Source organism: Schistocerca nitens, chromosome 2 (assembly GCF_023898315.1).
Source record: "Schistocerca nitens isolate TAMUIC-IGC-003100 chromosome 2, iqSchNite1.1, whole genome shotgun sequence".
Lineage (NCBI taxonomy): Eukaryota > Metazoa > Arthropoda > Insecta > Orthoptera > Acrididae > Schistocerca > Schistocerca nitens.
Window position 1 is genome coordinate 560,469,133 of NC_064615.1, and position 26,934 is coordinate 560,496,066.

The following is a 26,934-nucleotide window of genomic DNA, read 5'->3' on the forward strand; positions in this document are numbered from 1 at the left end:
AGTATTACCACTAAAGTTAACTCACTGGAACCTATAAGGTAAAAAAAAAGTTCTCTCTCTTCTTCAATAACTACAACTATATTGTCCCACAAGCCCTGTAAGGTTGCAGCATGAGAATGCTGTGTGTATAGTTTTTAGCTCATTAGGTCTCAGAGGAGTGTGTCTGAAAACTTAGCAATGATTTCATTTTTGTTTATTTGCCTGTCAACAGCTAAACTACACAGAAAATGGTTACCTTCACCCATATTCAATGGACACACACACACACACACACACACACACACACAGAGAGAGAGAGAGAGAGAGAGAGAGAGAGAGAGAGAGAGTCTCTGGCTGCTGGGGACAGACCACTTTCTGACCACAGCAGCCAGAGACTGTGGTCATGTATGTGCATGTTGTGTTAAGTGTGTGTGTGTGTGTGTCTATTCCGGTGAAGGCCTTGTTGGCTGAAAGATTACTTCCTGAGAGTGTTTTTGTTGTGCCTGTCTGCAACTCAGTATCTCTGCTACATGGTGTGTATAAACTATCCTTTTCATAATATTGTCATATTCAATTGTTTAAAATGAATTTATACATTTTCTTGCTACAAAATCAGTGTCATGTCCATGTACTACCTCCTATTGATAAAAAAACTGAATTTTGTCCTGGATGCAGGATGTCAATCCTAATAGTTTTCAGTTATTTGTATATGACATTTGTAACGTTTTTGTGAAAAGAGCCACAGTTTGTTCTACAACTCATTCAAAAAATTCTCCATTGCACTGTTTGCAGAGAAGGGATGGGAGAAAAAACGTTGACTTTCATTTCAAAATAAAGAGATATTGTTAATACGACATGTCAGTCCTTCAAAAATGCCTTTTCATCATTCGACGGATGAAACTTTGCTTCTTTTTAATGACATATTATCTTCATGTAAAACAGATATAGATTTACAGGTTGCTTGTGTTCAGGATGGGCGCTAACCTAGATTTCTGTTTGTACACGGGCCTCCAGTGACATTCATGGGGATATAAGTGGTTATACATTTTTTTTTAAATTATTTTCTTAAACATTAATGTGACTATTTTGGTCTGGTTTTCTATTATCAGCAAAGGTAATTAGAATAAGGGCTAAGTTTTATTTATTGATGTCAAAGTATCCTGGAGTTATTTATGAATAGATTTAATTTTCTGTTAATATAGTAGACATATTGAAACTCTGCTGAACAGGACTATCCCATACCACTAATATGTGTTGATATGGAAGCTTTTATGAGGCAGAGCGTGGTATGATTCACATACACTTGTATACAAAATCTCTAGCGTCTGAATCAGAAAAACAGATGGCATTCAGCTCAGATTTTGTTGGAAACCTCCAGACAGTGGCAGCAGAAGAACTTTGTGTGTTGTCTTGATAGCGCCACAATCATCCCATAACATAAGCCTGCCATTTGTCACTAGTCATAAATCACAACTTGCCACTGAAAAAATAAGACATATTATTTCATTTTGCTGTATACTGATCACATTACTATCTTAGTATCAGAGTTATCCTTTAAAGATGAAGTGGCAAGTTCTCAACTGGACACACTGGTCACCAGTCACAGTGCCAAATGCAAAGAACTGGCGACAGGTTAACAGCCACATACCAGAAGTACCTTGTTGCTTCAGAATGAAATGCATCATTTGTGTAAATCAAAAATACATAGCATTATGGAATTAGTGTGGTATTGCTAATAGAAGGGAATTATGAACATTTTGTAAAGAAGAACCACATGTCATTTTATAATTAGAACAGTGCCTTGTGGTTGTAGGTCTCTATAGAAGAGACCTTGGAATAACTGGATGAGGATAAAATAATTTAATTTCTTTAAAAGGCCAACATTTTCCTAGCTACAGACACAGGAATAATTTCAATTATGAAACGAATAAATAATTTTTAAAATCTTGATCATGTCTGGAGGCAGCAAATGTAAACTGCAGGAAAATGAGAAAAACAGACAAATCTGTTGCAATAGTAAGAAGATTTCTTAAAACTCCTGGACTAAGATTTTGACATAATTAAAAACATCATCTTCAGAAGGACCAATGACTGACACTGGTCACCTCCACAAAATTATGTAACCAGTGTCAATCACTGATCCTTCTGAAGAAGATATTTTTCAAGACATTGAAAGCTATGTCAAGGACTTAATAAACCTATTTACTATTGCAATTTATTTATCTGTATTTCACCTTTTCCTTATGATTAGTAAATAAACTTAAAATCATTCCAGTAACAATAAAAAGAAATGGTCAGTAGTCACCTTTAGACACTCATGACATAAGACCACTGTGCAATCTTCAGAGTACAAAGGAAAAAGATGCTGTAATGATCCTGGAAGGATACATTCATGTTTCATTTTGTGCCAACGATCCATATTGTCTTGGTGAATCAGTGCCAATTCCAATGTTATTGATAATTACACAGATACTATACACCAAAGGAACAAAATTTTCTGTATGTAAATCATGCCAAAATTCTTTTACACACCACTGTATTTGTCCATATACAGAGGAAGAATTGCACTCAATATGTACCGCACAACAATGCTCTCAATGCATCTTTCTGACATCTCTGTCTGACCTACTATGGCTGATGATTCTTTCCAGCTGTAATTTACTTATGCATTACTGTGATGTTGATATGAACTCAGGGTTTTGCCAGAACTTCCCAAAAGTTATAGCTTTTCCTGAAAATGATATAAATAAGTATCATGTGGTCTGCAGCCTAGTGCAACACAGTAGGTTTGATACCATTACGATACCCTGTTTATCAGTTTCACTGATTATTTGTTCAAGCAGCTTTTCATCTGTCTTCAAGAGGCTGAGGAGACCATTCCAGACTTTTCATTTCAGAAAAATATGGTATGCTCACTGTGAAACAAATTCAGAGCCACCACACCAGTAGACCACACAAGGATCAAATCATGAACATGTAAATCAGAACAAATGAAAAGTTAGCAAAGGTAAAAGTTTTAGATTTTATTTCAGTTCCATGTCCCACCTGCAAATTTACTGGTTTACTTGCTAATGCCCTTAGTGAGATTAAAGGTTAGATAATGTTCAAATTTCCCCACTACAAGTGTATTATTTCCATCATTTTCTGCTTAAATATTTGTCATGGTATGCAAAAATTATTGCTATTACTGGTGGAGGTGCAGACTGTCATCCAATAGGCTGATATAAAAAGGATGTGTGGAGACTTAATAATAATAATATTATTATTATTATTATTATTATTATTATTATGTGTGGCAGGGCCCCATTGGATCTAAAGTCACTTTATTATTAAATTTACGATGTTTCCATGCAGCTCTCAGTTTTTATTTGTAAATTCTCTTTCTTCAATATATTTTGTTCATGTTTTCCTTGAAGTTTCATTCTCCAACTGCACCTCTTACCTGTCAATTTTTTGATTCTATAAGTTCTGTCCAAAACTTCCAAGGAATTTATCTGAGCTCTTTCTAGATCTTTTTTGACTTGATGAAACCATGAAACAGTTTTGTCATTCAGTGTGTGTTAAAATTTAGTGGGTAAGTCTTGCTGCTGGGAGACTAAAGCTGTGTCCACAAATATTGAATTTACTGCTTCAGGGTCGAATATTTTTGATAATGTCTGATGTGTTACTCTGTAACCGTCTTCTGTTCTATATGGGCTGAGAATCTCTCATAATTCTGTACTCCTCTTTCAGGATGTTTCCCATGTCATCCTTAAGTGAAGTGTGATAGTTTTGCTGATATACAGGGCTTCTGGTTTGATAACTGTGTTGAATGCCTGATGTTTGTATGTGTAGAGAGACATTTTTTGCTGCACAATACAAATTCTTCTGCAGGCCCTCTCGAGTTTCTTAGGCAAATCATCTGCATGTCCCCCTCCCCCTTTCCCTTCCCTCATGAACAAACTTTATCATGTATGCAGAGCATATTCACATTCTGAACTGCACCACAAAGATTGATTGTTCTTCTGCAATGGATTAATTTTTAGCCTTTTATCATTTTTTGTTGCAATTTTTCCCAAGTGTGTGTCTGTTTTTTGCCCTATTCCTCTTTTAAATTGGTGTGTAATTTTTTGCATCAAATTTCAATCTCTTTATTAAATTATTATTACCACATTATCATTACCACATATGTTCTGTTGCCCACTACCGTAGCAGAGTGCTCAATGCGACACACCCTCATGTGGAGGACTTGCATACTGCATGGGATTTTTTCTTGGTGGTAGGAATGGACTGGAGCAGACTCAGCCTTGTGATGCCATTAGGAGATCTCTGATTAACAGGTGGAAGCTCCAAAGTCGGAACATTGACAACAGTCAGGAGGGCGGTGTGCTGACTCATGCCCCTCTGTATGGCATCTGATGATGATAGTGGTTTGTCAACTAGTGCATGGCCTTCAGAGATTGATCATGAGGTTTCCTTTTTTTGTGTTCGTCGTGATGCTGCTATCACTACCATTATAGATTTTTGCAATCTAACCCATTTCTCATATTGTTCAGCTACAGAATGAAAATGACTGTTTTTAAAGGTAAATGTAGGAAAATTATGATGAGTAGTATGCCAGAACTTGACCCCATGTTATCCTAATGAATAATTGTTATTAAACTGGTGCTACTCTGGACTAAACTTACACTGGAGAAAATTGGTTGGATAATAGTAAATAAGACAGTTGTATTGTTTGTTGTGTCTGTCACATAAAACTTGAAAACAAGATTCATGAGGATACCACAGACATGTTCAAGAGTTAATGTCATTGTTGTTAAGAAAATATTATATTCTGTTATGGAAATTCATTGTTTATTACAATAAGGGATGTATGTTTGCCAAAGTTTTCAAATAATAGTTTAGCCTGATCAGCACTGAATTTATAGAATTTGTGTTGCTGGGGATAATCCAATGACAAGTAAATATGTTTTGGAACAAAAGAAATGAAGTATCACTCCATGGAATATTATTGCTTACAGATGCCAACCAACTCCAATACACGATTGTGCTGGTCATGTTTCAGCAGACATTGGGGATGATACCAGTCTTGCAGTGAACTCTTCACACAATAAACAGGATTTGGCTGCTAAATCACAAACCACTGTGACACAAATTGTATTGTTTTGTACACTGAAGTGCCAAAGAAACTGGTATAGGCATGCGGATTGAAATCAAGGATATATGAACAGCCAGAATATGGCCCTACAGTCGGCAATGCCTGTATAAGCTAAGAAGTGTGTGGCACAGTTTACTGCTGGTTTGATGGCAGGTTATCAAGATTTAAGTGAGTCTGAATGTGGTGATACAGTCGGTGCACGAGCAATGGGGCAAAGCGTGTCCAAGATAGCGATGAAGAGGGGATTTTCCCGTATGACCATTACACGAGTGTACCGTGAACATCAGGAATCTGGTAAAACATCAAATCTCCAACATCACTGCAGCCGGAAAAAGATCCTGCAAGAATGGGACCAACTACAACTGAAGAGAATTGCTTAATGTCACAGAAGTGCAACCCTCCTGCAAATTGCTTCAGATTTCAATGCCTGTCCATCAACAAGTTACAGTGTGTGAACCATTCAACGAAACATCATCAATATGGGCTTTCAAGGCTGAAGGCCCACTCGTGTACCCTTGATGACTGCATGACACAAGCTTTATGCCTCACTTGGGTTCATGAACACCGACATTGGACTGGACACATGTTGCCTGGTCGGACGGGTCTCATTTCAAATTGTATCAGAGCACATGGACGTGTACAGGCACAGAAACATTCTCATAAATCCATGGACCCTGTAAGTTGGCAAGAGACTGTTCAAGCCGGTGGAGGCTCTGTAATGGTGTGGGCTGTGTGCAACTGGACCCTTGATATGTCTAGATATGACTATGACGGGTGACATGTATGTAAGCATCCTGATTGATCACCTGAATCCATTCATGTACATTGTGCATTCCGATAGACTTGAGCAATTCCAGCAGGACAATGCGACACCCCACACATCTAGAATTGCTACAGAGTGGCTCCAGGAACACTCTTCTGAGTTTAAACACTTACGCTGGCCAACGAACTCCCCAGACATGAACATTATTGAGGATATTTGGGATACATTGCAACATGCTGTTCAGAGGAGATCTCCACCCCCTCTTACTCTTATGGACAGCCTTGAAGGATTCACGATGTCAGTTCTCTCCTGCACTACTTCAGACATCAGTCAAGTCCATGCCACATCGTGTTACGGCACTTCTGCCTGCTCGCACGGGCCCTACATGATATTAGGAAGGTGTACCAGTTTCTTTGGCTGTTCAGTGTAAATAACATCTGTAAATTTCTTTAGTTTACTAATTTTGAGTTGCAAGAAGGCAATCTGTGTTAATAGATTAGAGAAGATAAACTTCTTTGCCAAAGTTGCTAATAATAACCTTTATTCTCAATAACCAGTTTCAGTAATAAATGTTACCATCTTCTGATCTGGAAAGCATTTATACAGTGTAACTATATGCAAAGCAGTTGTAGTCTACAGTATCAGGTACAATATAAAAGAAAAACCAGAAATACTAAATTAGCTGCATGAATGTATAAATGCTTTCCAGATTTAAAAATGGCAACACTGATAACTGAAACCAGTTATTGAGAGTAACTATTATTATTAGCGATCTTGGCAAAGAAGTTTATCTTCTCTAAACTATTATCACAGATCACCCCCTGCAGCTCAAAATGAGTAACCTAAAGGTTACTAGACCATGACAGGTGCTAAGGGAAGCACACAACTTCACACTGCAGAAGAAAATTATAAAATTCCGCTCTCAAATTCTTTTCAACAAGAAGTGTCTGCAGCTAATACAATATTTCTGGTTTGTATTTCATATTGTACATGATACTGCTTATTACAAATGCTTTGTTGGTTGGTTGGTTTGTGGGATTAAAGGGACAGACTGCGATGGTCATCGGTCCCTTTTTCCAAAAAAAAAATTAAAACCGCCCAAAGAGAATAAAAAACAAACAGCAGGAAAGACGTCAGACGACACAGGACGAGAAAGACTCCGACACAAATGCTTTGTATGTAGTTACAAATTATAAGTGCTTCCCAGATCTGAAGATGCTAACATTGACTACCAAAACCAGTAACCAAGATTAAATGTTATTATTAGTGATATTGGCAAAGATGTTTATCTTCTCTAATATATTAATTTACAAATTAAAATCTTTATGAGACACTAGGAAAGTGTATTTGAGTTTCTTCAGGTGCATTAATTGTTTACAAATCTCCCGAAAATGAAGGTGTGTAGACGTTCAGTAGCAGAACCTACTGCTATTCTCAAGGTACACTGTAATACTGAAATACCGGGTTGTTCATTAACTCCTACATATACATACTGTACTCCATATGTACAAGGATCTTCTCATACCATATTTCTCAAGTGAACATAATATCTAACCTAAACTTCATAATAGATTAGATTAGATTAGATTAGATTAATACTAGTTCCATGGATCATGAATACGATATTTCGTAATGATGTGGAACGAGTCGAATTTTCCAATACATGACATAATTAGGTTAATTTAACAACATACTTAAGTTAATATAACAACTTTATTTTTTTTGTGTTTTTTGTTTTTCTTTATTTTTTATTTTTATTTTTTTAATATTTTTTTCTTTTTTTTCTTAATTTATATCTAAAAATTCCTCTATGGAGTAGAAGGAGTTGTCATTCAGAAATTCTTTTAATTTCTTCTTAAATACTTGTTGGTTATCTGTCAGACTTTTGATACTATTTGGTAAGTGACCAAAGACTTTAGTGCCAGTGTAATTCACCCCTTTCTGTGCCAAAGTTAGATTTAATCTTGAATAGTGAAGATCATCCTTTCTCCTAGTATTGTAGTTATGCACACTGCTATTACTTTTGAATTGGGTTTGGTTGTTAATAACAAATTTCATAAGAGAGTATATATACTGAGAAGCTACTGTGAATATCCCTAGATCCTTAAATAAATGTCTGCAGGATGATCTTGGGTGGACTCCAGCTATTATTCTGATTACACGCTTTTGTGCAATAAATACTTTATTCCTCAGTGATGAATTACCCCAAAATATGATGCCATATGAAAGCAATGAGTGAAAATAGGCGTAGTAAGCTAATTTACTAAGATGTTTATCACCAAAATTTGCAATGACCCTTATTGCATAAGTAGCTGAACTCAAACGTTTCAGCAGATCATCAATGTGTTTCTTCCAATTTAATCTCTCATCAATGGACACACCTAAAAATTTGGAATATTCTACCTTAGCTATATGCTTCTGATTAAGGTCTATATTTATTAATGGCGTCATACCATTCACTGTACGGAACTGTATGTACTGTGTCTTATCAAAATTCAGTGAGAGTCCGTTTACAAGGAACCACTTAGTAATTTTCTGAAAGACAGTATTGACAATTTCATCAGTTAATTCTTGTTTGTCAGGTGTGATTACTATACTTGTATCATCAGCAAAGAGAACTAACTTTGCCTCTTCATGAATATAGAATGGCAAGTCATTAATATATAATAAGAACAACAAAGGACCCAAGACTGACCCTTGTGGAACCCCATTCTTGATAGTTCCCCAGTTTGAGGAACGTGCTGATCTTTGCATGTTACGAGAACTACTTATTTCAACTTCCTGCACTCTTCCAGTTAGGTACGAATTAAACCATTTGTGCACTGTCCCACTCATGCCACAATACTTGAGCTTGTCTAGCAGAATTTCATGATTTACACAATCAAAAGCCTTTGAGAGATCACAAAAAATCCCAATGGGTGGTGTTCGGTTATTCAGATCATTCAAAATTTTACTGGTGAAAGCATATATGGCATTTTCTGTTGAAAAACCTTTCTGAAAACCAAACTGACAGTTTGTTAGTACTTCATTTTTACAGATATGTGAAGCTACTCTTGAATACATTACTTTCTCAAAAATTTTGGATAAAGCTGTTAGAAGGGAGATTGGACGGTAATTGTTGACATCAGATCTATCCCCCTTTTTATGCAAAGGTATAACAATAGCATATTTCAGTCTATCAGGGAAAATGCCCTGTTCCAGAGAGCTATTACACAGGTGGCTGAGAATCTTACTTATCTGTTGAGAACAAGCTTTTAGTATTTTGCTGGAAATGCCATCAATTCCATGTGAGTTTTTGCTTTTAAGCAAGTTTATTATTTTCCTAATTTCAAAGGGAGAAGTGGGTGAGATTTCAATTGTATCAAATTGCATAGGTATGGCCTCTTCCATTAACAGTCTAGCATCTTCTAATGAACACCTGGATCCTACTATATCCACAACATTTAGAAAATGATTATTAAAAATATTTTCAACTTCTGACTTTTTGTTCGTAAAGTTTTCATTCAATTTGATGGTAATACTGTCTTCCTCTGCTCTTGGTTGACCTGTTTCTCTTTTAATAATATTCCAAATTGTTTTAATTTTATTATCAGAGTTGCTGATTTCAGACATGATACACATACTCCTGGATTTTTTAATAACTTTTCTTAATATAACACAGTAGTTTTTATAATTTTTGATAGTTTCTGGGTCACTACTCTTTCTTGCTGTCAGATACATTTCCCTTTTGCGGTTACAAGATATTTTTATACCCTTAGTAAGCCATGGTTTCTTACAAGGTTTCTTACGAGTATATTTAACTATTTTCTTGGGGAAGCAGTTTTCAAATGCATTTACAAAAATGTCATGAAATAAATTATATTTTAAATTGGCATCAGGTTCACGGTACACCTCATCCCAGTCTAACTGCTGTAGGCTTTCCCTGAAATTTGCAATTGTTAAATCGTTGACTGAACGTACCACTTTGGAGGACTGTTTAGTATTGCTGAATGGAGCTATGTCATATATTGTAACTAGCTGTGCACCATGATCAGAAAGACCATTCTCAACAGGCTGAGCATTTATCTGGTTAAACTTATCTTGGTCTATAAAGAAGTTATCTATCAGTGAGCTGCTATCCTTTACCACCCGAGTAGGAAAATCAATAACGGGTGTCAAATTGAAAGAACCGAGTAATACTTCAAGGTCATTTTTCCTATTACCCTCTTTCAGAGAATCTACATTGAAGTCCCCACAAATAATAATTTGCTTCCCCCTGTCTGACAGATAGCACAACAAGGAGTCCAAATTTTTCAGAAATAGATGAAAATTTCCTGATGGGGACCTATATACAGTTACAATTATAAATGTGCCTTTATTTAATTTAAGCTCACAGGCACATGCTTCTATATGTTTCTCTACACAAAACTTTTTTGTTTCTATACTTTTTGCACAATGATAACTTTTGACATATATGGCAACTCCTCCTTTCTCCATATTTTCTCTCATTACATGTGCAGAGAGCTTATATCTACTTACATTTACCTTATCCATATCAGTAACAATGTGATGCTCAGACAGGCATAGTATATCTATTTCATTCTCAGCTTCTAAATCTTCTAAACAAACCAGAAGCTCATCTACTTTATTCTTTAAACTCCCAATATTTTGATGAAATATACTTACATTATTTTTAATTATACCTTTATGAGAACCTTTCCTTATTCTAACATTTGCAGTACTCTCCTGTCTGAGTTTCTCATTGTGCTTAGGCCTAGTTCCTATACCAGTGGTCACACGGTGTTCCGAGAGGCAGTTTATGTCAAGTGGGTTGGGTGACTTTAATTCATCAATGCAATTACCTAGGACTGAGCTACAACTTGGTGGAAATAAAATTTCTGGTGATTGGTGAAAATTTATAATTGATAGCTGTGATTGGTGATCCAATGTGCTAGAATTGTGCTGTTTAATTTCTTTCCTAAACTGAAGATTTGTTTCAATCCTGACCTCTCGTAGAACTTGACATCTTTCTGTCTTACCTATCCTAAAAAAGGTGCTGCTCCAACACCTGTAACCACTGGTATTTTACCATTCATGGCAGTGCCTCCCCCCCCTTAAATTTCCTGCTATTACCCCAGCCAGTTTCCCCTTCCCTTTCCTGTTGAGATGTAGGCCGTGCCTGGTATAGTCCCACCTACTGAGATAATCAACAGGAACCACACCAATATGAGCCCCCGCACCCGACCCAAGCAGCCGTTCCAACTCCAAATTAACTCTCCCAACAGAAGAGTCCAAATGAGGCCGGTCATGACGTCTCAGGACAGATACAAATTCAACATTGGTGTGTCTCGATGCCGACGCAATCTTTACCAGGTCACACTCTATACTGTACCCAGGATCTCTGTCAATGCTGTTCCCTGGCCCTCCCACAATAACCACGGTGTCTTCCCTGGTAAATCCTTTACAGAGTGAACCTAAATCCTCTGTCACCTGATCCAGACTAGCACTTGGTTTGAAAAAATTTGTGACCTGGTATTCTGGTCCTAATTCCTCCTGCAGAAGTTGGCCTACACCTCTGGCATGAGAACTGCCTAACAACAAAACTTTCTTCCTTTTCGATAACTTTCCTACATTCTTTTTCAATTTCCTATTGAAAGTTTGTTGTGTCCTGTCTACACCTACCTCTGCTTGAGGCTCATCAGTTTCTAACTGAAGCAACAGGTCAAACTTATTTTTGACATTCACCACAAAACTGTCAGACTTAGTTCTAGGCCTGTTCCTTCTGCTACCTGTTGCCACTTCCCACCTCTCTTTGCCCTTCTCCCTCCTTAACCTGTCCAGATCTTCCCTAGCCTGATCTAGCTCAGCCTGAAGGGCAGCAATTTTCCCCTCCTGTTCCACTATCTTCCTATCTCTGCTGCAAATCCTACATAACCACTGATGAGCCTGATCCACTTTCCCAACACCCACGCCACTGCAGTCCCCCCAGTGAAAAAAACTACTACATCCATCACACCAAACCCCGGAACTAACAATTCTACGGCAAGTCAGGCACTTCTCACTCATGGCAAAAATAATACTTTAGCTAGAAAATATCAATTAAATTACCGAAAATCAAAAAAGACGTTACAAGAATTAAACCTATTCACAAATGTATATAAGCAAGTTTCTGATTTAAAATTCCGCTGTTTTTCTGAGATCTGTATTAAAACAATGAAGGTATACGCTATTTATTATATATTTCACTCGATGGAATGAAAAAAAGGACAATTAAACGAGATACTTTAACTTTGATTCTCCAAAAACGTTACGAGAATTAGGCCTATAAACAAATGTATATAGGCAAGTTTCTGATATAAAGTTACGCTGTTTTTCTGAAATCTGTATTAAAACAATGAAGTTATACGCTATTTGCGGTAGTTTACTTATTTGTTACCGAGAAACTAGTTAAATTACCGTGAAACAAGAAACAAACACGTTTACAAAATTTAAGCCTAAGCGCGACTTCGCGAAGTTACGATCTTTTTGTGTTTTCTGAAAAAATACGCAAAGAAAAGTGAAACCTTTAATGGCAAGACTAAACGATACACTAATGCACGTATTTAATTTGTTGTCGGCGTTAAACTAAATTATATTACTGTCTAAATCACTTATCTTTCTGGAAATGGTTTCTGGCGTCACTTACTCGGCGGCCATCTTGGAACCATATATAACTGTATGACAACTACCAGGTATACATAAAAAAAGACATACACCAGTCAACAGAGAATAAATTGTGACAGTTCACAGATGTCATACCAGATATCAACCAACAGGTCTAATAACCAAAAAATTTACTAGTAAGAAAATGGACCATGAGAGCTGGGATGACTCTCCTCTTGTACAACTTTCATTAGTTACTACCAAAATTCCAAGTGAATTTTTCTCCAAGATCATACCAGCTGCAAGATACAATTCCTGTCACATGTTTGGGAGTTGTGTAGAAAAAGTTAGAATACAAATAAATAATTTAAGAGTACAAGAGACCATTATCACACACACACACACACACACACACACACACACACACACACACACACACCTGTGCAGTCACACTCTGCCAGCTGAACACACATTTTTCATGTTGCATATGACAGCTACATTGTACACTGATAACATCCGTTTAAAACTACACAATAATGTACTCCTTTTTCCTGTGACTCTCAGAGTTTTTTGCAGTCAGATTCTTAAATCATGTAGATATGTTTCAATAATTCCATACTGAACACACAAAATTATCTAGGATGTAGCGACCTGCCTGCTGTCTCGTAAGCTTTATAAAAGGAACCGTTAACAGTTTTGTACAGTAACATGCTAATGATTTCAACTAACAAACAAACAAACTGAATGTGCAATTCAGCAAAGGCATCCATGCAGACTAAATGTGAACACATCCATTATTAGCTCACAGCACAAATCACTTTGAAAATTCCGGACTGATATATACATTGAATCTAATTCATGACATACAGGACTGTGTCAATCTTGTTTTAATATTATCAATCTATCTTTTTTCTAACTATCATTAATGTTAGAACTTTGTACATGGCATTTTCTTTTGGTAGTTGCATACAATCTTTTCTAAGGAAGCTTGGCAAATGTTGCTTTCACATTACTGAAGCAATAAAGACAATTTATCCTCAGAGCTTACCGAGCGACATGGCGCAGTGGTTAGCACACTGGGCTCACATTTGGGAGGACATCAGTTCAAATCTTCGTCCAGCCATCCTGATTTAGGTTTCCTGTGATTTCCCTGAATCGCTTCAGGCAAATGCAGGGATGATTCCTTCGACACGACATGGCTGATTACCTTTGCCATCCTACCCTCATTCGATGGGATCAATGACCTCGCTGTTTGGTCCCCTCTCCCACATCAACCAACTTCAGAGGTTATAGTTAGATGATTCTTTGGTAAATCTGCTTTCAATTGAAATAAATGAAAACTGCAATCTACGGAGAGCATACGCTCGACTGAACACGTGTGGCAAGTTAAAACCAGGATTCAAAACCTGTCTATTGCAAGCCATGGGCTGTGTGCCATTCAAGCAATACTTCCCAACTCTGCAATGGGTCTTCCACAATACTCTGAGACTAGTACTTTTGAGAGAAAGTTATAGTGGTGAGGTTGGCATATTAACAGCCTCTGTTGTTATTAACTAGTCTACTAAATCTCATTTTCCTGGCAGCATGAAGTCAGTATACATGGTTGGTGTTCCAGTCAGAAACAGAAACTAAACTGACAAATTATGGGCTGCGTACACAAGTTAAAAAATTGTTCTGGCTTCCAAATATTGATTAAAAAAAAAAAAGAGGTTAAAAGTTAGCCAGTGTAAATGTAGCCATGCCACTACCCTGCCCTGAAAGCCTCTACAGTGAATTATACTCTTACTCTCCATGCTGAATAAAACAAAGCAGCTGTTTAAATATCAAGTTTCTAGAGGGTCGTCCACTAATGTAGGAAGAAGAGAGTGAGAAGAGGCATACATTTGAAATAAGAGGTTAAAAGTGGAATGGAAAATTAAAAAGCCATTTTAATAGCATATGCAAATTTTTCTGACACAAAATATTCCAAAGAAGAAGACACAAGGAGATGATGATAATCATTAATGGTGAGCCATTAACATCTGATATCAGTATGTGTGTTTAAGTAACAATTGATCATCATTTTCTGTAGTGATAGAATTAATGAAAAACTTACCTTTGGGAAAGTTTGGGAGTACCAAAAATGCCAAGCTATTTCACAGTTTTCCTCATGCACTATGTTTGCTGAATAACTTGACTACATCATAATAGAGTAGGGGCACAATACATTTGTTAGGATATGGTGTGTACAGCAATGAGTCTTCAAAGCAATCTTCTCAGCACTGCCGACTGTTTTTAGTTTTATTTCTGGATACTTTTTACTTGAGAGAGAGACAGAGAGATTAATGTAATTCTTGTCAAACAATAGCACTCAGAAACAGAACAAGAATATGTGACTACAGGTGTGTTGTCTAAGTTACTGTTCCATTATTTTAAAGGACTTTTATTATTAAAATAAACAACAGCTGTTGAAAGTGTCTATCTACAATGATATATACAGAATAAGGGACCTGCATTCAGGATGAATATTCTACAATTATTTTAAGCATTTAGTAAATTTTCTGTGTGGTGTAATGACATGTATATTCCACGCCACAAGCAGCTACTGAATGCATGTAAAAATATACATAGAATTCAGAATTTATAACAAGGACTGAAACTAATGAGCACAAGAAACAATCACACTTTTCAAAATAATCTCTTCACTAGTGTACCAATCACAGAAATAAGAAACAATGAAGACACTATAAATCTATACATGTTACCATATATATATTCATAAGTAAATAATGGTATCTCATTTTTCACTCTTTACCTAACAAAAGAATCATAACATTTACAACGTTGTACAAGCAAATCTACATTATTTGACAAAATATGACACAAAAGTTATTCTTCCCCACAACAAGTTGTGTTAACAAGACCTGGTGTCCTAAAAGCATTTCATCTAACATTGTACTTTAATATTTTCTTTCCAACAATAAAGCGCCACAGGTTTTATTTCAGTATTTGGTAGATGTAACGTAGTATCAGTTAATTCTGAACTTCCAAAATATATGTACATCAAATTGTTATGATAAGGGGAAGGAACCACAATGTAGAACAATTTCCTTCAGTATGGACCTTCGAACTGCACAGCATGAAAGCAATGAGACATCACAGCTTCAACAGCACACTAGCACCATGTGATGAAACAACAGTTATTGCATTGCTTAGTGTAGTCACCATTAACAAGTTTAAGGCAGAACTGAGAAATTGTTAACAATGGTATCATATTATTAAAGGTGTCACATCTACTAATACATCTGAATACAGTAAAAAACAAAACTGGTATAGGCTTTTATTTTTAAAGAAACTATTTCTTCTCATAATGCATATATTTAGCCATTTATAAAAATTTTCCACTTCCAATAACTATTAATCTGGTGATTATGTATGAGGCTGCAGTCTGTAAACATTAAATGTATACAAATGTTGTATTTTCTTTTCCTACATTTTGCATTGTGGAACGTTATAAATAAGCAAGATAAACTTCCACATACCTGTCTACAGTTCTTGCTGTAGTTCATATTTGCATAACGATTGAGAAATTTCTGTAACAGAAACTTTAAATTGAAAAATAAGTATAACTAAAAGCTCTCACATGGATGCTGAACTATTTCAGTTCAATGAAAATCACTGAAATGTGTCTCGTATAAAATTCACTCAAAACTAACTGCAACTAAATAATTTTATGATCATTAGTTGAGAATTTTTACTCTACGTCCTTACCGTAAGTTAAAACTAGTTCCAACGATCACATTATTCTAACACGTAATGCCCAAGTTCATTCACAGTTGAGTCTTGGATTGAATATTCTGCTGAATTTCATTTTGAATGATTAAATATTTTAAGGCAAGGTTTTTTCAGCACTTGTGAATGCTTCAGGTGTTTACTTCATACCAAAAAGCATTTTATCATGGCGTTTTGTTCTCAGTGATAAGTTTTTTTTATATTTAAGATTATAATATTTTTATAGTGTAAACTATTCACATGAAAAACATCAGACATTTCATTTTCTGTTACAAGAAAAGTCAAATATACCCACTGCACTCACATTTTCAAAAAAGAACTAAAAAATTACTGTAGGATTCATTCAGATTTGTACTGGTGTTACTTGCATTTTGTTCCTGGAAATACAAGTACAATAAGGATTTCTTCATAATCAATGAAGTGACTCTGAGTTGCAACTTAAAACTTTTACTTAAGAACAGGAACCAAAGAAGGTAAAGAATTCTGTGCTAGCCTTTACCAGTACCTCTTTTCCTTGTATAACACAAACAAGCAAAATACTGATTCATAATAACATTGGCCTCACCTGCGGCCAATAACAGGTTTCTGCTACAAAAATTAAACTCCTTGTACTTTGTGACAATTAATCCACTGTTTACACTATTGATGTCACACAATCCTAATAAACTAGGTATAAAATGAATGAAGAGGGAAGGATAGGACAGGGAAGGAACAACTGCTGACATTTAAAAATAAACTGAGTTAAGAAAGGATTTAAAATTGATGTAACAGTCAGTCATGATAACAGTGTTCACTATTAAATGAGAACTACACTTGGTACCGTATGAAGTGGACTAGAACATGCTGTTCTTCACCACACAAACGTCTCAAACATTCATCATTTATCTCCTGAGACATCTTGACTGTTCTCAATCCTCATCTTCTTTTTACTTTCTTCTTCTAGTGTTGTGTCAGCCTCCTCAACCACCTCAAGTTCCCTCTTAACAGTTGTTTGCTGGGGAGATTGTTCAGCTGAGGTGGTAGTTGTGACGTATGAGTTACTGCAAGTTACAAAATAAAATCCGCATTACATCATCAATCAATCAAGTTATATAAGCAAGAAATGCAACATGAAGTACAATTACCACTGCATAAATTGCTTTGGAAACACAGAGGTCTGGAAGGCAAGATTGTGAACTCTAACGTAGGTAAGTTGGCCTAACTACAAGTTTTGTGCTTTGATTATAAATTAACTTGTCCAATAATTAAAGCCTTCATGACATTTCTGCTGACGATACATTACAGGTTACCGATTTTTAATGCAGCATGATATCTGTTGACAGACAAGATGTTTTCACTAAAATAGTGTTTCTGTAATTCCAAGCTTCCCTCTTTGTTATATATTTCTTCTCTACATGCATTCTCCCTTGCCTTATCTTCATTATGCTTTTAACACCTTCCATTTGCATTGCTACAACAGGTCTGGCACCCCATTAAAAGAAAAAAAAACTTAATTCAGAAAACAAGCTAAACCAGTAAAGTTCACAACTTATAAATCATTATCTATGACACAGCATTAATTTGAACATACACTGTACAGTTATTTTTTGTAGGTGTTTTAACTGACAAATTTTGTTTCAAGTCTCTCTTTTCATTGTATATGTTGTACTCAATTTCCAGTTGCAATTTTGTTATAATCCACACGGTAAGAGCAAAATCGATGAGATTCTAAGAAAAGTATAGGTTACACGAGAATTAATACCACAAATTTCCACTGCAGTCACCATGTCCCTTGAAGGCAACAATAAAGCAGTTATATTTCAGTTCTATCAAACAGAAAATGAATTAATTTGTAATATGTGAACATTTGTTGTAAATAATTGCATATACCCACCTGTAATTAGAGTATGCAGCCTGCACAATTACAGGAGCTGGCGTAAAAGTAGCTGGGGACAAAGAGCGTTCCTCAGCTATACTCACAAGGGTGGTAGTGCTGTTTGGCATTAGGTACTTCTCTGTAAATCAAAATTAAATTGTTACTATTTAGGATTTAAGCAAACTACACATTATCTTATACAATTATTGCACACAATGATGATAAATCAAATACTTAAAAGTTTTCAAACTAGTCTATGATGAAAGAAAATATAAGAAATAGAACACTTTTTTTAAATTTTCAAATTCTCTAAGTAGTTTCACAAGCAGAGCACGTAGCAGGATCATCCACCCCATCACTATTTCAAGTTTTTGGAAAAAATACCAAATCAAAATCCTAAGCAAAATTACAAAATCTCCTATGTCAAAAACAGTACCAAGATACGTAAAAGTATCATCTATTTTAATGATCATCTTAGCATAGCAATGTGAGAACAGCCCCTATCCAGCAGTGGATCAGTGCTTTTCATTTCACATATCCTCATTCTTTTCATATTCTCATCAAAAAGGTAATAACATTCAGAATAGTGGGTGCACATACTGAATTTTGTTAGTACAAAATTTTAACCACCGAAATAATAACTGAACTTCGTGCACGTTGACAGCTTTTTGTAGTATAATTTTTACACTTGGGAAGAGACACTAAAATCAAGAAAACCAACACAGTGGCAGACTAAGTCCAAATGTGCATATGATATAAAAATATCAGGTGAACAGGAAATATCAATAATAAATTATCTCTAATACCACCTGGTATTTATATGAATGGCCAAAAGAAGACCCAAACCAACAAATTTACTGAGATCATACTATACTGTGGGAGAAAGGGGGGGGGATGGAGGGGGGGAGGAGGGGGTAGAGGGTAGATCAGACGGAAAGGGAGAGCTACCTCTTACTCTCAGATTTCTTCAATTCATGTGGAACTACTGTTTTCACAGAGCCCATCATTAATCCTATAACACAGCAGTAACCTGTTCTCCAAGCCTGGCTACTGTCAACAAATCAACATAGTACAGACACTGTGTTTCTGTACAAAGACTTCTTTGCACATTCATCTGAAATTGTCTGTAAGCCGTATTTATTTACAATTTAAAAACCTACAGATACCTTTGCTCATTTTAAAACTGAAGATCAGCACTGAAGTACACACACTCACTTACTCACTCACTTTGCCCTGATGTGATACAGTATTTGCACAAATGTAAAAAAATTTCATTAATCAAAAAAATCTGTTTCCTGATGTCACCAGATAATCTGGAAGTCACAGACACACAATTAATTAAAACAACAGCCATAGGTTTAAACTTCAGATAAACTGCACGACAAGCAGAAAGTATGAGTACTAATCCACAATCTCCATGCTGCAGCATGGAATTCTCTTCAGAAAAAGAACAGAACCCTGCATTTACTCCAGTTTGACCTTTGAATGATCGACAGACTTTCGCGTCCCACTTCTTATCTGACATTATAGGACAATCATTAATCAATTGTCTCCACTTAATTTGTGTTTTCAAGACACACAGTAATATGTGTCAGTCCACAAATAGTTTACTAAAATGTCAACACTACACACTGTATTTCAGCATTCCTTCACTTCGTGGGCCATTACAAGACTTCATACCAAATATGTAGGCTGTGTATCAGAACTGTTGAACAGATAAAACTTTAGCTTCATAAGGGATATGATTGCTGCATAAACTGACTAAGACATACATACTGATGTAGTTTTCTCTAATTATTATTTACACAACTCAAAGATGGAAAGGACAATCATTGTTTACATGACTCAAGAGTACAAAGAACACTTTTTGTAAAAGTGGAGTAGCTAAGAAGTAGGTAAAGTAATTGTAACAATGGTTCATCACTGCAAAGTGCCAATACCGATTTAAATACACACAGTCATCTATAGTCGCTCATGGATGACCTTGTCCTCATCTTCGAATACATCTATTACTGGAAAGAGAGTCAACAGTCTTCAGTTGGACTATGGAATCCTCCAGTAACATTTGCTACCTCAAGCTGTGATCAATGTTTGTGTTTCTTTCCTCTATCTTTAATAGTATTAATCAGGATGATGATGTTTGGTATGTGGGGCGCTCAACTGCGCGGTTATCAGCGTCCGTACAAATTCCCAACCATTACTCAGCCCAATTTCGCCACTTTCATGAATGATGATGAAATGACTACACAAACACCCAGTCATCTCGAGGCAGGGGAAAATCCCTGACTCCGCCAGGAATTGAAACTGGGACACCGGGCTCAGGAAGCGAGAACAAGACCTCGAGATGTGGTCTAGTATTAATCAGTTGCACACCAAGTGGTCCCAAATAAAATATGCCTCAGAATATATTTTGATATGTCAACTAGTCCCTTAATTACTTGACCAGTAGTAAATGTCACTCTGAATAATCTGACTGTGCCACTTATACAAAGTACAGAAATATCCATTTTCTTACTCATTTCTCAAAAAGAAAGGTATGTCCAGAGCTCTGGGGTGCTGAATAATATTGATTATCTCTTCTTCTATCTGAATTACGTGAACTGTCATTGTTGATGCCTCGTACACTACTCAACTGTTTCTTAGCAGCACATTCAACATTATCTGCATATAAAATGTTCTCCACTCCTCGTTTGAAAAATATGGGGAACTGATGGTGAAATCCTCTTTTGTTTTGCAGCTGATTCATGGTCTACTATGTAGTAAAATTATCTTGTCTGTTGCTTTTAGTCCGGATGGTTCTACAGTATTCTTATACTCACTTGGTCTCTGTTCGATTTTATAGTCCCTTAATCCTAGAAGGGTACATCAGGATCAGCCTGACCATTCAGCATCGATTGGGACCTAGTAGAGGACTTGGGACCTAGTAGAGGACTAATGTTCTTAGTTTTGGAACATTGCTGTTTAATTAATGTGACACACAGATTTTTTTTAAGGGTCCCTGTGACCCTGGAGTACACACTGTGTAACTGTTCTGTCACTAAGTGCGAAAAATGTTTATGTGGAAACAGCACGTAGAAGTGACATTTTACTAATGGTAGATGCTATACGGGAAGCATTTTTAGATGAACTCAGTCTTGAATGTGACAAACAACTTCCCTGATGAAAGTGAACCTGAAACTGATGCTCCTGCAGTGGTTACAGACAGTGGTAAAACTTACGAGTCTGACGAATCTTCAGACAGTGTTGAAGAAAATACAGGGTGATTCAAAAAGAATACCACAACTTTAAAAATGTGTATTTAATGAAAGAAACATAATATAACCTTCTGTTATACATCATTACAAAGAGTATTTAAAAAGGTTTTTTTTTTTCACTCAAAAACAAGTTCAGAGATGTTCAATATGGCCCCCTCCAGACACACGAGCAATATCAACCCGATACTCCAACTCGTTCCACACTCTCTGTAGCATATCAGGCGTAACAGTTTGGATAGCTGCTGTTATTTCTCGTTTCAAATCATCAATGGTGGCTGGGAGAGGTGGCCGAAACACCATATCCTTAACATACCCCTATAAGAAAAAATTGCAGGGGGTAAGATCAAGGCTTCTTGGAGGCCAGTGATGAAGTGCTCTGTCACGGGCTGCCTGGCGGCCGATCCATCGCCTCGGGTAGTTGACGTTCAGGTTTATACCAACGTTTAATACACCACCTATCAGGAGGTTTCACGCCATACTTCGTTCGAAATGCACGCTGAACAACTGTCGTCGATTCACTTCTGCCGTACTCAATAACACAAAAAGCTTTCTGTTGAGCGGTCGCCATCTTAGCATCAACTGACGCTGACACCTAGTCAACAGCGCCTCAAGCGAACAAATGTACAACTAAATGAAACTTTATAGCTCCCTTAATTCGCCGACAGATAGTGCTTAGCTCTGCCTTTTGTCGTTGCAGAGTTTTAAATTCCTAAAGTTGTGGTATTCTTTTTGAATCACCCTGTACAATTGTCCACTGCAAGAATGGTCATTGTTGCAATACAGCTGTTCCTAATAGAAGAGGCGAGGCAGTTGTCAATTACATTGTACTCCATATTCCACGAGTGTGGAAATAATTTATTAATGAATTTATAAGTAATTTGGAACATTTCAAAATATTTGTGTAATACATGCATTTAATTAAATGAATAGCACCTTCATGAAATTAAACTGCAAATAAAGTCTTTAAATCTGGATCACATTCAAGTTGTATCACTGAAAAGCTTCCATGACAGTTTTTCACTATTCTCGAATTTTGGATGCATTGATATTAATAGGGACTGAAAAAGTATGTGACAGAAGAGAAATAAAAAGTGTTTAATATCTGAGAGTCCATTATCATTATAAAATATTCTACATCCAAACAATTTCTCCAACAAATAACTGACTGCCACAGTGACACTGGTGTACAGTTCATTGACAATTTCAGAGGTGTACTTTATTTGGGTTAATTGCACTGAGATGCTCTCCAAATAGGAGCTGTAGTAGTTCCTGCAGCAATTTTTTGCACATCTTCTTGATCTGGAGCACATAAACCCTAGAATTTCCTGGTAAACTTTCAGTGTGTTCTATCCAAGAACAGTGAATTACTGTAAAATGGTGATTTAAAAAGGTGGACTTCTGTTCTTTGTTATGATTTGCTTAGCAAATCTCCTGGCATGGTATTGTCATGAGTGTTGTCCAAAAACATGGTTATTACACGAATGAGATGGAACTGTTCGGGAATAATGGAGGAAATGCTTCAGAGTGAACTAAAGTTCTCAATAATAAGTGGTTTAAAGTTAGGTCAACGTGTAGCCCTGCCTATGTAAAACACTGAGTCACACTGTTTTTACTGGGTATGTGATTAACTAATGCATCTCAATGGAATACGGGATCAACATCAAAGTTTGGCAAACTTCTTTACCTACAGCACAATGCTCACAATTACAAGCAACCTCTAATGAAGTCTATTCTTCATAAATCGGTCAATGACTTCTATAGTATTTTGACAAAAATTCATTACAAAAACCATTCAAAATTTGCATTATTCTCTTCAAAATTTACTGGAGATTTTAACAGGGATGTAAAGGATATAAATATTCATTGACAGAAAGTTTTCATTCCATCAGTATAATTTTGCACTTTTGCACATCAAAGCAGCTATTTCTTCAAGTCCCGATCTGCACACTGAATAAACTTCAGTATAATGGCTCACACGTTCAGGATACCTGTGCATCTTGACAAAATTATATCATGCAGCTTATCAAACAACAAAATTCTTGTATGTGGAAATATCATGAGTGAAATACAAGCCATAGAACAAAATAATTATTTATCATTTGTATGCACAACATACAGTACTCTCAGTCAGAGCTGACTGACTCCACTTTCATGGCAATATGCTTTAATACAAACACAAAATCTTTTGTACTGAATGAAACCAAATTAATTCAGCATTATGCCATGCCTTCTTCTTCCTGCCTTTTTCCGTTTCTCTATAGAGTCTCTCAGGGGATCAGCAACAGTTTCGGCACATTACAAAAAATTCTTAACAATGAGATATATTTACACTCCTATCAAAACCATATGTATTATACACAATTATGGCTTATTACTTTTTCCCAAAACTTGGCCATGTTCAATGCATTTTCTGTTCCTTGATGAACATATTCTGTGCAGGAGGCTGGTCACAGTCAGCGTTAAAGCATATGATGAACAGCCTGGTCTTCTACACAGTCACCCTGAATATCATCTTTATCAGTGCAGCCCCATCTTGTTAAACTAATGTTTGATAGGCCAACTCCAAATCTCAGTCTACTCAGGGACTTCTAAGTTATCCACTCCTCATCATGCCCAGGAGGTAGAGTTTCTGAAACTCTTTTCCAGCCAGGGGGAAGGTAGATCATAGTCCTCCAAAATTGCAATCTAACTTTTATGGCAGTGATTTTAAGTGTGGTCTATGTTCTAAGAAAACATCTCCTTGACTTCAGTCATTCTGGGTGCAGTCTGTGCCCATACAGAAGATGCGTTCTCTCCTGATCCACTGCATTACTAGCCTGGCACAGCCACTACAATAAACTAACCCTGATGGAGAGTTTAGTGGAAGGAGGAATTTCACACTTTTTGCCAAACAATCCATTTTCTTATGCAATAACTGCAGTAGCACAAATTTCTATAATCGAAGTATAACATGACAACAGACAGATAATTTCCGTTTCCAGTATCAAATGTGCTCTATGAAAGTACCTACCACCAAGGAAGAAGCAACCGCTGCATTTCACAGAAGGGTTACATCTAAAGGCCAAAATCTACTTTGATTTCTCACTGATTAGTTTAAATGTAGTGTCAAGAATGTATATATTTAAGAGTACTACTGGTGATCATTCACTAGCAAAACCACAGATAGTATTTGCAGGTGAAAAAATGAGAATATATAACAGCCAGTGACACTAACATGTGAGCAAATTTTGGTGTTTAAAATTAATGTGTGATGTCCATGCAGCTATCTCTGAATCCTAAATTAAATGGGACTATCTCCAGGAGCATTACCTTTTTATCTCTCTTTAGCCTACTGTCTGTACTGATACAATAGCTGTAACCTCACACCTAATTTCCTTCTATCGGCAAACTACACTTAAATTAAGCCCTCAGATACATCTTTCGGAACGCAGATGGTGTCACTGAGGTGAGGAAGAAAGAGGTGGCCTTCTTATATGCAGTGTAGCTCACCTCCTCCCCCCCGAGTACCTGGCATTGCCTGGATATGTATTTATTCCAACCTTCTATTAGTCCATCTCCTCCTCCTCTCCAACTCTCTCTGACCATCTTCTCCTCCCCCTCTGATCTTCTCTCCCTTCCCCAACTGCATCCATCTTCTCCTTCCCCTTCTTTGCCTGTCCATCTCTTCCTGCCCCTCCTCCCTACTTTCTCCGTGTTATCACCCTCACCCCAATAGGAAGCTGATGGTTCTTTTTGGCACCAGATCATAACTAATGTGTGTATCAAATTTTATTGGAAATATTATGGGGGTTTAGGATAAGCTTTCTAGACGTGGTTTGCATGTGTATGCACATGTCAAATACATTTCACATCTATTTAAAATATTTCACACATATTTGTACACATATTCCACCTGTATTTCTTGCAAATTTCGCCCTGCAGTCTCATTTTCATGCATCTCAATGTTAATGATGTTGTAACTCCTGGAATGTGTTTGTACAATGTTTACTTTGCGGGTACATTCAGTAGTATATGTAAATCTTGTTTGCAAAATGTGTTGTGAACACAGTAGTAGAGAAGTAATAAATTAAAACGTCATGCTTCAGGCGGCAGTTTTAATGCATGAATAGCAAATATTTCTTAAGAGACAAACTTTTTCCCATTATAAATAAGAAAAATGGCAGCCACAGGTGTAAGAAGTTTGAAACCATTTATTATGACAAATCTATTTCAGTCACTGTGTAACCATCTTCAGCACAAATATTTTAGTCTAGAAGACTCGGTTCAAAATTTGTTTGTTAGCTGCTATGTTCTTTCATATTGACGCCATGTTTAAATTGTAATATGTGCTATTACTCCATGAGTCTTCAAGATTTAAATACTTGCACTGAAGGTGGTCACACAATAACTGAAATTGATTTGCTGTAATGAATGATTTCAAACCTCTTATGACTGAGGCTGCCATTTTTCTTGTTACAATACTAAAATTGCAGTCACTGAGCACGTGGTTCCCAATGGAGTCCAACCTCAAGCTTTTTTCCTTTGATCATTGTGTAGGGGTTGTCAGCAAGGAAAGTTTCATAAAGGTTTAAAGTTATTTGTAATGTTTGCTATGAATCGCTACTTGCTCTCATTGTCAAATACTGGATGAATACCATACGGGTATTCGCACATCGATGCGTACATTGTCTTTTAATTCACACACTGAGCTCTTTGATATGTAGATAGTTCTTACCCCCACAGCACATCGTTCCGAACAGTAACAGTTCAATCAAGTTTAGTCGAAATCTGTTCAGTGGGTTACTAGGAGGGGACGTGGAACATACACATGTACATTTTTATAACACGTATCAAATGTCCAACAATAATTAGATGCCAAATTTGATGTAATTTTTCAGTTTAATTTGGCATTTTTTGCCAATTTTGTTGTTATTCTTTGATAATTCTGGTGTTTTTACAAAATTCAAACAAATAAAAATATGGCACAGCACTGAAACATCTGAGTCAAAACAAGGCTTCCAAAATAGGTAGGTGCTGACAGGTGTGAAGATTATTGAACTACATGCTTAATAAGTCATGGTTGCAAAAATAATGACAGAAATTATTTAGAGAAGACAGGAAAATCTCCTGAAAGCCAACCTTGAGAAGGATGACTTTGGTTTCCAGAGAAATGTTAGGAACATGTGAGGCAATACTGATTCAACAACTTATCTTAGAAGTAGGCTGAAGAAATACAAATCTACATTTATAGCGTTTGTAGATTTAGAGAAAGTTTTTGATGATGCTGACTGTACTGCACTCTCCGACATTTTGAAGATAGCAGGGATAAATTACAGTGTGCAAAAGGTTACTTACAACTTGTACAGAAACCAGAATGCAGTAATGTGGATCAAAGGATCTGAAAGGAAACAGTAGTTGAGATGTGACATGGACATGATTGTAGCCAGTCCCCGAAGCTGTTCAATCAGTACATTCAAGCAAGGTGCAAAGGAAACCAAGGAGAAATTTGAAATGAGTATTAAAGTTCAGGGAGAAGAAATAAAAACTTTGAGGTTTTCTGATCGCATTGTAATTC

General features: G+C 36.4%; 1 protein-coding gene across 1 annotated transcript in view; it reads right to left on the reverse strand.

Moving 5' to 3' along the window:
• Positions 1-14,532: 14,532 nt before the first annotated feature.
• The window catches only part of LOC126236597 (forkhead box protein K2), a 107,667-nt gene continuing 95,265 nt past the window's right edge, over positions 14,533-26,934 (reverse strand). The window contains exons 9-10 of the mRNA XM_049946021.1: positions 18,145-18,265; positions 14,533-17,311 (exon numbers count right to left, since the gene is read on the reverse strand). Coding sequence (XP_049801978.1) covers positions 17,149-17,311; positions 18,145-18,265 — 284 coding nt within the window. The 3' untranslated portion in view covers positions 14,533-17,148. The remainder of the gene's footprint in view (positions 17,312-18,144; positions 18,266-26,934) is intronic.